This window comes from Notothenia rossii (genome assembly GCF_949606895.1).
Source record: "Notothenia rossii genome assembly, chromosome: 4".
Taxonomy (NCBI): Eukaryota; Metazoa; Chordata; class Actinopteri; order Perciformes; family Nototheniidae; genus Notothenia; species Notothenia rossii.
Window position 1 is genome coordinate 92,036,955 of NC_136902.1, and position 12,140 is coordinate 92,049,094.

At 41.2% G+C, this 12,140-nt stretch overlaps 1 protein-coding gene across 1 annotated transcript in view; it reads right to left on the minus strand.

The window, feature by feature from the left end:
• Positions 1 to 2,532: 2,532 nt before the first annotated feature.
• Positions 2,533 to 12,140, minus strand: part of LOC307034971 (NACHT, LRR and PYD domains-containing protein 3-like) — a gene marked incomplete at both ends in the record, with an annotated part of 29,896 nt that continues 20,288 nt past the window's right edge. The window contains 7 exons of the mRNA XM_079673895.1: positions 2,533 to 2,661; positions 3,234 to 3,493; positions 3,905 to 4,122; positions 4,185 to 4,243; positions 4,997 to 5,037; positions 5,158 to 5,201; positions 6,574 to 6,744. Of these exons, the coding sequence (XP_079530021.1) occupies positions 2,533 to 2,661; positions 3,234 to 3,493; positions 3,905 to 4,122; positions 4,185 to 4,243; positions 4,997 to 5,037; positions 5,158 to 5,201; positions 6,574 to 6,744 (922 nt within the window). The remainder of the gene's footprint in view (positions 2,662 to 3,233; positions 3,494 to 3,904; positions 4,123 to 4,184; positions 4,244 to 4,996; positions 5,038 to 5,157; positions 5,202 to 6,573; positions 6,745 to 12,140) is intronic.

Consider the following 12,140-nt stretch of genomic DNA (forward strand, 5'->3'; position numbering starts at 1 on the left):
CGGGCCGCCCAGGTATATTAACGGCCGCCAAAGTATAATTCGCGAGCCATTTAGGTTTAATTATTTCAATCTGTCCGCGAGCGCGACGGCATCTGCGATCCCTCGCTCTACCCCTCGCTATCGCGTGAAGGGTCTGCTTTATGCGTTCCGCACAGTAACCCAGCTGCGAGGCATGGGCGAACAGTTCATGGGCGTGCTCACTAGCGCACCTACCCCCCCCCCCCCCTGTTCATAAAGTAAAGTACCCCTCAAAAGGTCCGGTTTATTTCATCTTAAGGATGCGCACCAAGCAACATCTCCAGGTGCTCCTTTGCGAACCAGGGCAAAAAAGTTATGTGCACCCCTGATTATATTTGAGTTGTATCACCACAATTGCTCCATGGTGTATATATATATGTATATATATATATACACCAAAGGAAGGCCAATACGGGTAGCTGCTCTCAGGAGGGAGTCCAGGAGAAAAGAGAGAAGGAAAGTGGCCTTCGCTCAGAATCTGTGTTACCTTCAAGGACAAGGTGAAACATGTTCAGGTAACAAAACAGAGGACTAGAGTTCAACTGTCAAACGCTCCACAAGGTTTAGCCTCAGCTCAAGTTGAGCTCTCTGTAAAGATACGGATCCAGCTCTCGGAGAGCATTGATCAGAACCCTGCTCGCTGCAGCTCCTTTATTTCGCACCGCGTCCACCACCTCTCGTGCTCCGTCATTTTGGGGTTTGTTTCTGGCTGACGTCATTTCAGATTCACTGATCACTTCAGACTCAAAGAGTTTATCCAGAAGGTCGTTCAGGACAGTTGGAGCCACTCTTTGAATGAACTCTATCCGAACTGAGAGCAGCCTCTGGTCTGCTGGGACTCTGCTCTCTGCTGGGACTCTGCTCTCTGCTGAGACTCTGCTCTCTGCTGGGAATCTGCTCTCTGCTGGGACTCTACTCTCTGCTGGGACTCTGCTCTCTGCTGGGACTCTGCTCTCTGCTGGGACTCTGCTCTCTGCTGGGACTCTGCTCTCTGCTGGGACTCTGCTCTCTGCTGGGAATCTGCTCTCTGCTGGGACTCTACTCTCTGCTGGGACTCTGCTCTCTGCTGGGACATGTCTCTGGGATAATTCATTCCTTGGACCTGGTAGATAAAAAGGAAAAATACTTTTGTTAACCGACAATCAATTAAACAGATGTCTTACAAATATAAGTAACTCGACATTCCCAGAGGTGGATTTCTGTTCACTTAAAGTTATAATATGTAACATTTCCTCGTTCAAATATATAAAAACTCCAGAGCAAGGGAGCACCTAACCCCCAACTGCTCACTGGCGACGGCTAGACTGGCTACCTCCGCTCTGACTTCTCAACTGCATGTGTCTGTGTGCATATAACTGTGTGTGTATTTGTGTATGTGCATGATGTAAAAAGTGTATACTGTGTGTACTGTATGTACCTGTATAAAAAAATGGTGTTTGTGTGTGTGTACGACAGAGTGTACACATCCTCTCGGGGGATTAATAAAGGTCCATCTTCTACACCTGTATTATTTATACTTGGTTGAGTTGTGTACATAGATTATCCCAAATGGTTAAGAGAGATGTGTCATTTTAAAATGTAACAGTACTGTAGGAGCCATTTCCTTAGATTATAGTATCTTATCTTTTTAGAGTGTAACCTGAGATTCTGTGGTGTATATTATTTATTTATGATTTGAGTGCGTTACTCTGCAGGTCAAGATGCTGCAGCATAAAAGGAGAGGTGCTGCAGCCTACTGGTGCGGCTGACTGAAGCAAACAGTTTTTAGACCTTGCTGGTTGGGAGCGTCACAGCTTGGTTCTTTATTGTGCTTTAGCATTGAAATATCAGTCAAATAGTTTGTTTAAAAACGTTTATTTCTTTTTGCCTTTTTTGGAAATAAACTATCTTACTTTTCAATCGCATCTGGACATTTCTATTTTTTCTCTCAAACTACAAGCGTCTATTCGTCGGTCAGCCGCACGAGTGAGCCACAAACAAAGGACAAACAACAAATGGATATCGTGGTCACTACAAGTACGTTCATCACGGTCTCCTGTAATGCCTTAATCCATTTAAGCATGAGAAGCTGAAGACTACAACTCCCATTATGCCACGCTGTTTCACCACCACACCACACTAGTTATTACTATAGTTTTAGAACATTACAGGTTGTGTTTAATGTCGTAATGATGCATTGCCATGGAGCCTTAATAGAGAAGGCTATGAGATGGAGCTTTAGAGTTATCAGTCTATCACTGGGTCTGAGCTCAGGTGGAGTCTTTACCTTCCAGTGACAGGAGATAATTCCAGACTACGTTTCCACCTTGGTCCTGAGCTTCAAATCCACTGTCTCTGTGCTCGTCGTCAGGGAAACTTGAAATGTCGGATCGTAATCTGGTCCAAAACTTGATACAAATGTTTTACTCTGAAAACCAGAAGCAGAAGTTAAACGTTTATCTGTTTCTTTCCTGATTGTGGATCCACATGCAGATACATGTGTGTTAATGATCATTGTGTTTCTTTAGAGGAGTATCAGTGACTCACCTGAGGCTGAATGAAGAAGCCCTCAGGTTCACAGTGCACACTGTAACCTTTGTACAGTTCCAGCTCACAGTCGGTGGAGATTGGGATGTTCTCAGCACGTCTGTGTTGATCAGCAACCTTCAGTAACAGAGTAACTTTAGTTATGCTCAGATAGTCAAGACAAGTTTATTTAAAGATCACATTAAACAACAACAAACGTTGACAGACCTGCTCCACAAAGTGATGAGATACACAATCAATCACAACATAATTATAAGTATGTATTGCCTTTGTCAAGGAATATTACAAATAGATTATTTTAATTCTTTGAGATTAGCTATTGAATAAGCTATTCCAACGTTAACCAAAACACAAACCGTCTGTGTCAGTTATAAAACACAAAAGGCTGCTGCCCAAGCTGTAACATGTGGCTGGTAGGGATGAGATCACGTTGTCTTGGCAGTGATTCATCTCAGCAGGTCTTTCAGTTCTGTGTGATGTGTTTAACATTCATGCCATCAGTTTCCTCAGACAGAAAGACATGCTGAGAGAGAATCATACAAAACCACAAAGAGCGATCTGAAGATTTACAGTTCAGATAGATCTTATTCTTCTCCCAGCACGAGAAGGTTTGAGAAGAGGAGCAGTGTGTGAGGAAACAACTTTGGTTTAAACCAGTGTTTAGTCTGATGGTGAGCACATGGCCTTACCTCCTTCTTAGGGACGTTTTTCTGCAGCAGATGTACATCCAGTGTTTGCTTCTCTCTGACCGGGGGTCGTAGGAACACCAGAATCTTGCCCTCTACCCGCAGAAGCAGATACCTTTTAAGAAGATCCCAGACCAGGCCAAAGAGAGAGAGGTGAGGCACCTTCACCACCACGTGAGTGCGTGTGACCTCCAGCGGCTCCAAGATGCTCAGGCCTTCATCAGTGATGTGGACGACAGACAACAGGCCGTCCAGGAGCAGCGCTGTGGAGCAAAGCGCTGGTCATCTGTTGCATTGCTGCTGAAACAGCTTCATCATATTCAATGTCACATCACTTTAGTTCAGAGCTAATGTTCATCTAATGTCATTCACTTTGGAGCCTCACTAGGATGTACCAGTTTATATCCTTCACCTTTTACTCTAATGGTTCATTATTGTTCCGCCCCCTGTGCTCTTTAACAATATTTGAGAGAAATGGTTATTTTGTGTAAATAGAAAATGTTTTAGATCTTTGAGTTCATCTCATGAAAAATGGGAGCAAAAAAAAAAGTGTTGCATTTATATTTTTGTTCAGTGTAGTTTAATAAAGCTGCTTTATAACTCTTGAACGCTAGTGAATAGTATAAAGTGCTAATCATTATATAAGTGTATTTGTTAACACTAGATGTCTTTACCATCCTCTGTCTCACTGTGTGGCAGGTGGAGCTGGCAGACGGCAGCTTCATCAGAACTCTTCACGTTGAACAGCGGCCCTGCTGCCTGCTTGCCAGCTGATTGGAGGAAGCTCTCCTCCCAAGGGACCGTCCTGTACAGAAGCTCCGCCTCCTGAGCCATGACGAACACCAGGCCAGTCGAAGCACACTGGAACTCACCTGGACCAGGACACCTGAACCTGTAGACACACAGGGGACAGGTTACTACACCAAGCCTTCACTGGCCTGTGTTCTGACTGACAGGTGTTCATCCAGCTGGAGTCTGACCTGGAGGAGGGTTTGTTGAAAGATCTGAAACACCTGATGATTACAGGAACATCACTGAAGATGTGTCCACATGCATCAGAATGTGTGTGTAAACACATTTTCATTAAATTAACAAAATCTCTAGTCCAGCGAGGATCTAGACTGGTACAAGAAAACAATCCTTCCTACACACAGAGGCATTATTTTATTTACGTCTGTTGGAAAGAGATTGGATGCAATACCTCAAGGTGAAAGACATGAAATCAAAAACAATGAAATGAATATATATCTTTCATGTGTTTAAAATAATGTTTGGTCATGTTATAGGATTACCTGTATGAAGACTCAGTTGTGTGTTCAGGGGAGAAGTATTCAGGGGCCTGGATCAAACAAAGTTAGTTATTTTAATAGAAATCAAGTTAAGTTCTAGCTTCATGAAACCAAACCACAATTCCACAACATATTCAGACCAATTGGAAATATGCTAATGAGTCTGGATCATCTGAGTTCATCGTCAATTACAAACGGGATATTAACGGGTTAGCATGTCACAGCACTACCAGCCAATCACAGCACAGAATTACCAGCAAATCATAGCATAGTATTACCAGCCAATCACAGCACAGTAGTACCAGCCAATCACAGCACAGTAGTACCAGCCAATCACAGTACATTGGGGCGGGATATTGTTTAGGTTTCTAGATAAATTGCGAGCGTTAGTGCATTTAACTTGACAGCCCTAATAATTATATGTCATTCAGTGGTGAAATAAATATACTCCACTCTGTTCAACTGCTCCTCTCTCACCTTTCTGTCTGTCTTCACTTCCTGCTCCACATTGGAGTCACCTGATGGAGAGAGGTGGGGACAGAGAAACATAATAATAATTATTGTACTATAAATATATTTTAAGATCAGATTTAATGTACAATAGTTTGATGAATGGAGGATGTGGTTTCAGTACTCACAGGTCTTCTGGATCTTGGCTCTGATCGTTTCATCATCTCTGATCCTGCAGGGATGAACACAATCCAACAATTTTGGATAAAGTTTAAAATAAGTGTTTGTTCTTTGAGTCAGCTTCAGGGTCCTGACTGATCTCTAGCTTTACATCCCATGATATCTTCTCTGCAAACACTACGACTGACTGCCACAGCTCTCAGCTGCATCACAGGAAGTAACTGCTCATTAGGCTAGAAACTAAAAACATGACAGGAAACAAAACAGAAAACCTTTGCCACTCTTCTGTAAAATCCTATATGTCTGGTAGAAAGTTGCTCACTAACTAAATGTGGATTTGCATTTTCAGCTTACAATAGTTGATGGAAGAATGAAAGAACCTGCAGTCAGTGGGAAACATCACTGATCTGTTGAGATTCCCCAGTGAGAGAAACACCTCCCTGTGTTTAATACAATACTGCTGAACCAGCAGAGACCCCGTACTGACCTGAGAGTCTCCAGTCTGCAGTATGGACTCTCCAGAAGATCTCTCAGCAGCTTCTCTGAATCCTGCAGATCGTTGACACTCAGGTCCAGATCTCTCAGATGGATGTTGGACTTCAGAGCTGAGGCCAGAGCAGAAGAGCTGATCTCTGACAAGCTGCAGCTCCTCAGTCTGAATAAAGAGAACAAGATGTAACTTTAGAAAACAATGTTCCTGTTTGAAATAACTCCAGGTTTAATAATCTGCTCAGAGCTGAAGAAGGTCAGAAAGTGGAAACTCCAAATAGGTTAAAAACTGTAAGATACAGAAAGAGGGAAAGAGCTCTCATTCATATTAAAGACAACGTGCTTCTACTTCAATAAAACGAGGAGACTTCACATCTGAGACTCTGCTCCATCTCCACTAACTCATGATGTGCAGCCAGACAAATACAAACCACAGAAACTGATTCAACTCAAGATCACAACGTTTACAAAGATCACAATTCAGGATGAATTTTAAATGTGAAGAAAAACCTCCAGAATATGTATTTTAGGAACAGTGGAGTCATCAAATCACAGCATCTTCAGAGTGAACTATTCAGTCAGTATCAGCATCATGTAGCTTCAGGAACATGTTGGAAACAGCAACCACTGAACATACTTGTTAGTGTTGGATTGTTTTAATATAACTATTTCATTATTGTATTTGATATCATTAGTTAAAATCATGATGGAGAATACAAGATGAATTTCAGCTGTTTAAAAGGTTCAGAGTGAATTCTGCACTGAAGGTTTTTTGTTGTTATATTTAAATGTAAAGATCAACATTGCATTATGCAACTCTAGCATTAAGAGGCTCAGTGAGGATCAGAGTGATATCAGCCTGATGTCTGCAGCTCAGAGTCAACACAACTCTCACATATTCATCTCAGCACACAAGTTCAAGATGGAGAACTGACCTGAGAGTCTCCAGTCTGCAGTCTGGACTCTCCAGAAGATCTCTCAGCAGCTCCACTCCTGAATCCTGCAGATTGTTGCCACTCAGGTCCAGATCTCTCAGATGGATGTTGGACTTCAGAGCTGAGGCCAGAGCAGAACAGCTGATCTCTGACAAACTGCAGCTCCTCAGTCTGAATAAAGAGAACATGATGAGGATAAAAATCAGTTTATAATCCAGTCAGATGTTCAGGTTTATTAAGTGTAGCTCAACATTCCTGTTTCCTAATCAATTAGCTTTTCCCTGAATTACAGTGACTGTCTTTCTGTTATTGTGGATCATCATAATATCAGCCTTCTGTTCATTATCTGTGAAAACATTGAAATCAATGGGAAGCAAGAAAAACATGTATGCTTCAGAGATCAATGTGAAACTAATATGAGTTCCGATGAACTTCTTTATTCAGATGTGACCATTTACTAAAGACAACATACATTTACTTGAACAACTAGCAGTGGATATCTAACATATATATATTAAGAAACAGTCAACTTTTATGACTGCAGACTAAATGTAGTACAAGAAAAATAAGAATATGAACAAAAGGACTGTGGCAGTGGGGTGTGGTTAGAGCGCCGGCTGCTGGAGGGATGGGGCTGGCTCTAGACAGCTGGACAAGGATCAGGTAACCAGGTGAACAGTAAAGCATGTCAGTAACCTGGTTCTTGTCTCTTGGTCTGGGTCCTGGGGGCAGAAGGACTTGCCCCAAGAAAGCCTGTCACTGGCAGCAGTGTTCTGTCTGTTTCCTAAAGTATTGATGTATTGTTTGCAAGCTGTGGCCAGTCAATAAAGCTTTCTTTTAGGCAAGCCTTCCTCTCCTTCTGTCCTTTTTAACTGGGTGAGCAGGAAAACCCTCACAACGACATACACACATGTATGGTTGTTCAAGCATTAGGTTCAACTGTTAATGAAACACATGAGATTTCCAGCAGTAACAGAGAGTCAGTGAACTGACCTGAGAGTCTCCAGTCTGCAGTCTGGACTCTCCAGAAGATCTCTCAGCAGCTCCACTCCTGAATCCTGCAGAGCGTTGAGACTCAGGTCCAGAACTCTCAGATGGATGTTGGACTTCAGAGCTGAGGCCAGAGCAGAACAGCTGATCTCTGACAACCTGCAGCCCCTCAGTCTGAATAAAGAAAACATGATGTAACTTCAGAAAACAATGTTCCTGTTTGAAATAATTCCAGGTTTAATAATCTGCTCAGAGATGAAGAAGGTCAGAAAGTGGAAACTCCAAACAGGTTAAAAACTGTAAGATACAGAAAGAGGGAAAGAGCTCTCATTCATATTAAAGACAACGTGCTTCTACTTCAATAAAACGAGTAGACTTCACATCTGAAACTCTGCTCCATCTACACTAACTCATGATGTGCAGCCAGACAAATACAAACCAAAGAAACTGATTCAACTCAAGATCACAACGTTTACAAAGATCACAATTCAGGATGAATTTTAAATGTGAAGAAAAACCTCCAGAATATGTATTTTAGGAACAGTGGAGTCATCAAATCACAGCATCTTCAGAGTGAACTATTCAGTCAGTATCAGCATCATGTAGCTTCAGGAACATGTTGGAAACAGCAACCACTGAACATACTTGTTAGTGTTGGATCGTTTTAATATAACTATTTAATTATTGTATTTGATATCATTAGTTAAAATCATGATGGAGAATACAAGATGAATTTCAGCTGTTTAAAAGGTTCAGAGTGAATTCTGCAGTGAAGGTTTTTGTTGTTATATTTAAATGTAAAGATCAACATTGCATAATGCAACTCTAGCATTAAGAGGCTCAGTGAGGATCAGAGTGATATCAGCCTGATGTCTGCAGCTCAGAGTCAACACAACTCTCACATATTCATCTCAGCACACAAGTTCAAGATGGAGAACTGACCCGAGAGTCTCCAGTCTGCAGTCTGGACTCTCCAGAAGATCTCTCAGCAGCTCCACTCCTGAATCCTTCAGAGCGTTGAGACTCAGGTCCAGATCTCTCAGATGGATGTTGGACTTCAGAGCTGAGATCAGAGCAGCACAGCTGATCTCTGACAAGCTGCAGTTCCTCAGTCTAAAGAAAGAAATCATGATGAGGATAAAAATCAGTTTCTAATCCAATCAGATGTTCAGGTTTATTAAGTGTAGCTCAACATTCCTGTCTCCTAATCAATGAGCTTTCCCCTGAATTAAAGTGACTTTCTTTCTGTTATTGTGGATCATCATAATATCAGCCTTCTGTTCATTATCTGTGAAAACTTTGAAATCAATGGGAAGCAAGAAAAACATGTATGCTTCAGAGATCAATGTAAAACTAATATGAGTTCAGATGAACTTCTTTATTCAGATGTGACCATTTACTAAAGACAACATACATTTACTTTAACAACTAACAGTGGATATCTAACATATACAGTGGGGCAAAAAAGTATTTAGTCAGCCACCAATTGTGCAAGTTCTCCCACTTAAAAAGATGAGAGGCCTGTAATTTTCATCCTAGATATACCTCAACTATGAGAGACAAAATGAGAAAAAAAAATCCAGAAAATCACATTGTCTGATTTTTAAAGAATTTATTTGCAAATGATGGTGGAAAATAAGTATTTGGTCAATAACAAAAGTTCATCTCAATACTTTGTTATATACCCTTTGTTGGCAATGACAGAGGTCAAACGTTTTCTGCAAGTCTTCACAAGGTTTTCACACTGTTGCTGGTATTTTGGCCCATTCCTCCATGCAGATCTCCTCTAGAGCAGTGATGTTTTGGGGCTGTCGCTGGGCAACACGGACTTTCAACTCCCTCCAAAGATTTTCTATGGGATTGAGATCTGGAGACTGGCTAGGCCACTCCAGGACCTTGAAATGCTTCTTACGAAGCCACTCCTTCGTTGCCCGGGCGGTGTGTTTGGGATCATTGTCATGCTGAAAGACCCAGCCACGTTTCATCTTCAATGCCCTTGCTAATGGAAGGAGGTTGTCACTAAAAATCTCACGATACATGCCCCCATTCATTCTTTCCTTTACACGGATCAGTCGTCCTCTCCCTTTGCAGAAAAACAGCCCCAAAGCATGATGCTTCCACCCCCATGTTTCACAGTAGGTATGGTGTTCTTTGGATGCAACTCAGCATTCTTTCTCCTCCAAACACGTCTAGTTGAGTTTTTACCAAAAAGTTATATTTTGGTTTCATCTGACCATATGACATTCTCCCAATCCTCTTCTGGATCATCTAAATGCTCTCTAGCAAACTTCAGACGGGCCTGGACATGTACTGGCTTAAGCAGGGGGACACGTCTGGCACTGCAGGATTTGAGTCCCTGGCGGCGTAGTGTGTTACTGATGGTAGCCTTTGTTACTTTGGTCCCAGCTCTCTGCAGGTCATTGACTAGGTCCCCCCGTGTGGTACTGGGATTTTTGCTCACCGTTCTTGTGATCCTTTTGACCCCACGGGGTGAGATCTTGCGTGGAGCCCCAGATCGAGGGAGATTATCAGTGGTCTTGTATGTCTTCCATTTTCTAATAATTGCTCCCACAGTTGATTTCTTCACACCAAGCTGCTTACCTATTGCAGATTCAGTCTTCCCAGCCTTGTGCAGGTCTACAATTTTGTTTCTGGTGTCCTTTGACAGCTCTTTGGTCTTGGCCATAGTGGAGTTTGGAGTGTGACTGTTTGAAGTTGTGGACAGGTGTCTTTTATACTGATAACGAGTTCAAACAGGTGCCATTAATACAGTTAACAAGTGGAGGACAGAGGAGGCTCTTAAAGAAGAAGTTACAGGTCTGTGAGAGCCAGAAATCTTGTTTTTTTGTAGGTGACCAAATACTTATTTTCCACCATAATTTGCAAATAAATTCTTTAAAAATCAGACAATGTGATTTTCTGGATTTTTTTTTTTTTCTCATTTTGTCTCTCATAGTTGAGGTATACCTAGGATGAAAATTACAGGCCTCTCATCTTTTTAAGTGGGAGAACTTGCACAATTGGTGGCTGACTAAATACTTTTTTGCCCCACTGTACATTTGAAGAAACAGTCAACTTTTATGATTGCAGACTAAATGTAGTACAAGAAAAATAAGAATATGAACAAAAGGACTGTGGCAGTGGGGTGTGGTTAGAGCGCCGGCTGCTGGAGGGATGGGGCTGGCTCCAGACAGCTGGACAAGGATCAGGTAACCAGGTGAACAGTAAAGCATGTCAGTAACCTGGTTCTTGTCTCTTGGTCTGGGTCCTGGGGGCAGAAGGACTTGCCCCAAGAAAGCCTGTCACTGGTAGCAGTGTTCTGTTTGTTTACTAATAATTATACAATTAATTATACAATACAGTGACAATATAGACAATGACAACACAACTAGTATTTCCGGCCGTCAGGAAAAATATCCACAGAATGTACCATTCCATCACTGGTCATATCTCAGATATATTTTCAAAATATGAAAACAATGGCAACCACAGAGCTTGAAAGATATGTCCATGATTACATTTTTCCAAAGTCATTTTCTCCAGAGGTAAAAAATTTGTTATCTGATCAATGAAAAGTTTAAATGTTGGAGGACGTTCATTCTTCCAGAGTAAAAGTATACATTTCTTGGCAAAATATATTATTGTGATTAGTATTGTATAATGTTTGGGGTTCAGTTTACAGTTTGTCATTTAACAGGAAAAAACATGGATTTTGGCTCATTTCGATGCCTAAAACGGCTTGTGTGAGCGCATGAATCGAATCCCAGAAATGTTTCAAGAGATCACAGTCCCAAAACAGATGCATAAATGTTCCTTCTTTTACTCTACATCTCGGACATTTTGGAGAGTTTTCTTTGGAAATGTTATGCATCTTTATGGGTGTGAGGTAACATTTGTTGAGAAATTTAAAGTTTGCTTCTTTGATTTTATTGCTTGTGAATGGAAAATGTGTTCTTTCACAGATATTCAGCCAAGTAGTTTCATCTATCTGTATCCCTAAGTCCTTTTCCCAGATCTTTTTTAAGGTTGGAAAGGATGACTGAGCTCTTTTAGAAAAAACTGCATTAAATTCTCTAATTTTACCTTTGATTGTGCTCGATGACATCAATATCTCCTCCTCTTCCAACAATCCCGATCTCAATTTATTGCTTTTAATAATTGATTGGATCGCGTTCCTAATTTGCAGGTATCTGAAAAAATCCTTATTTGAAAAGTCATATTCTGCTCTTAAATGATTAAATGATTTCAATGTTATATCTTTGTGAAACAAATGTTTCAATTGCTTTAGACCTGATTTCCTCCATTTTTTTATATTGATTCACAACAAATATTTACTAAGATCAGGATTGTTCAAAATAGGAGAAAAGATTGAAATACCTGAGTTAACATGAACTTTCTTTGTACAGTCCCTCCAGGCTAAAAGTGTATTGACCACTGTAAAACATTTGGCCATATTTTTCACCTTATTGAAGTCTTTAACGAATATAAGAGTTTCCACTGGCAACGGGTGAAATACATTGGCTTCTATCTGAACCCATAGTGAATCCTTTCTTCCCAGAAACCAAGATGGTACATTT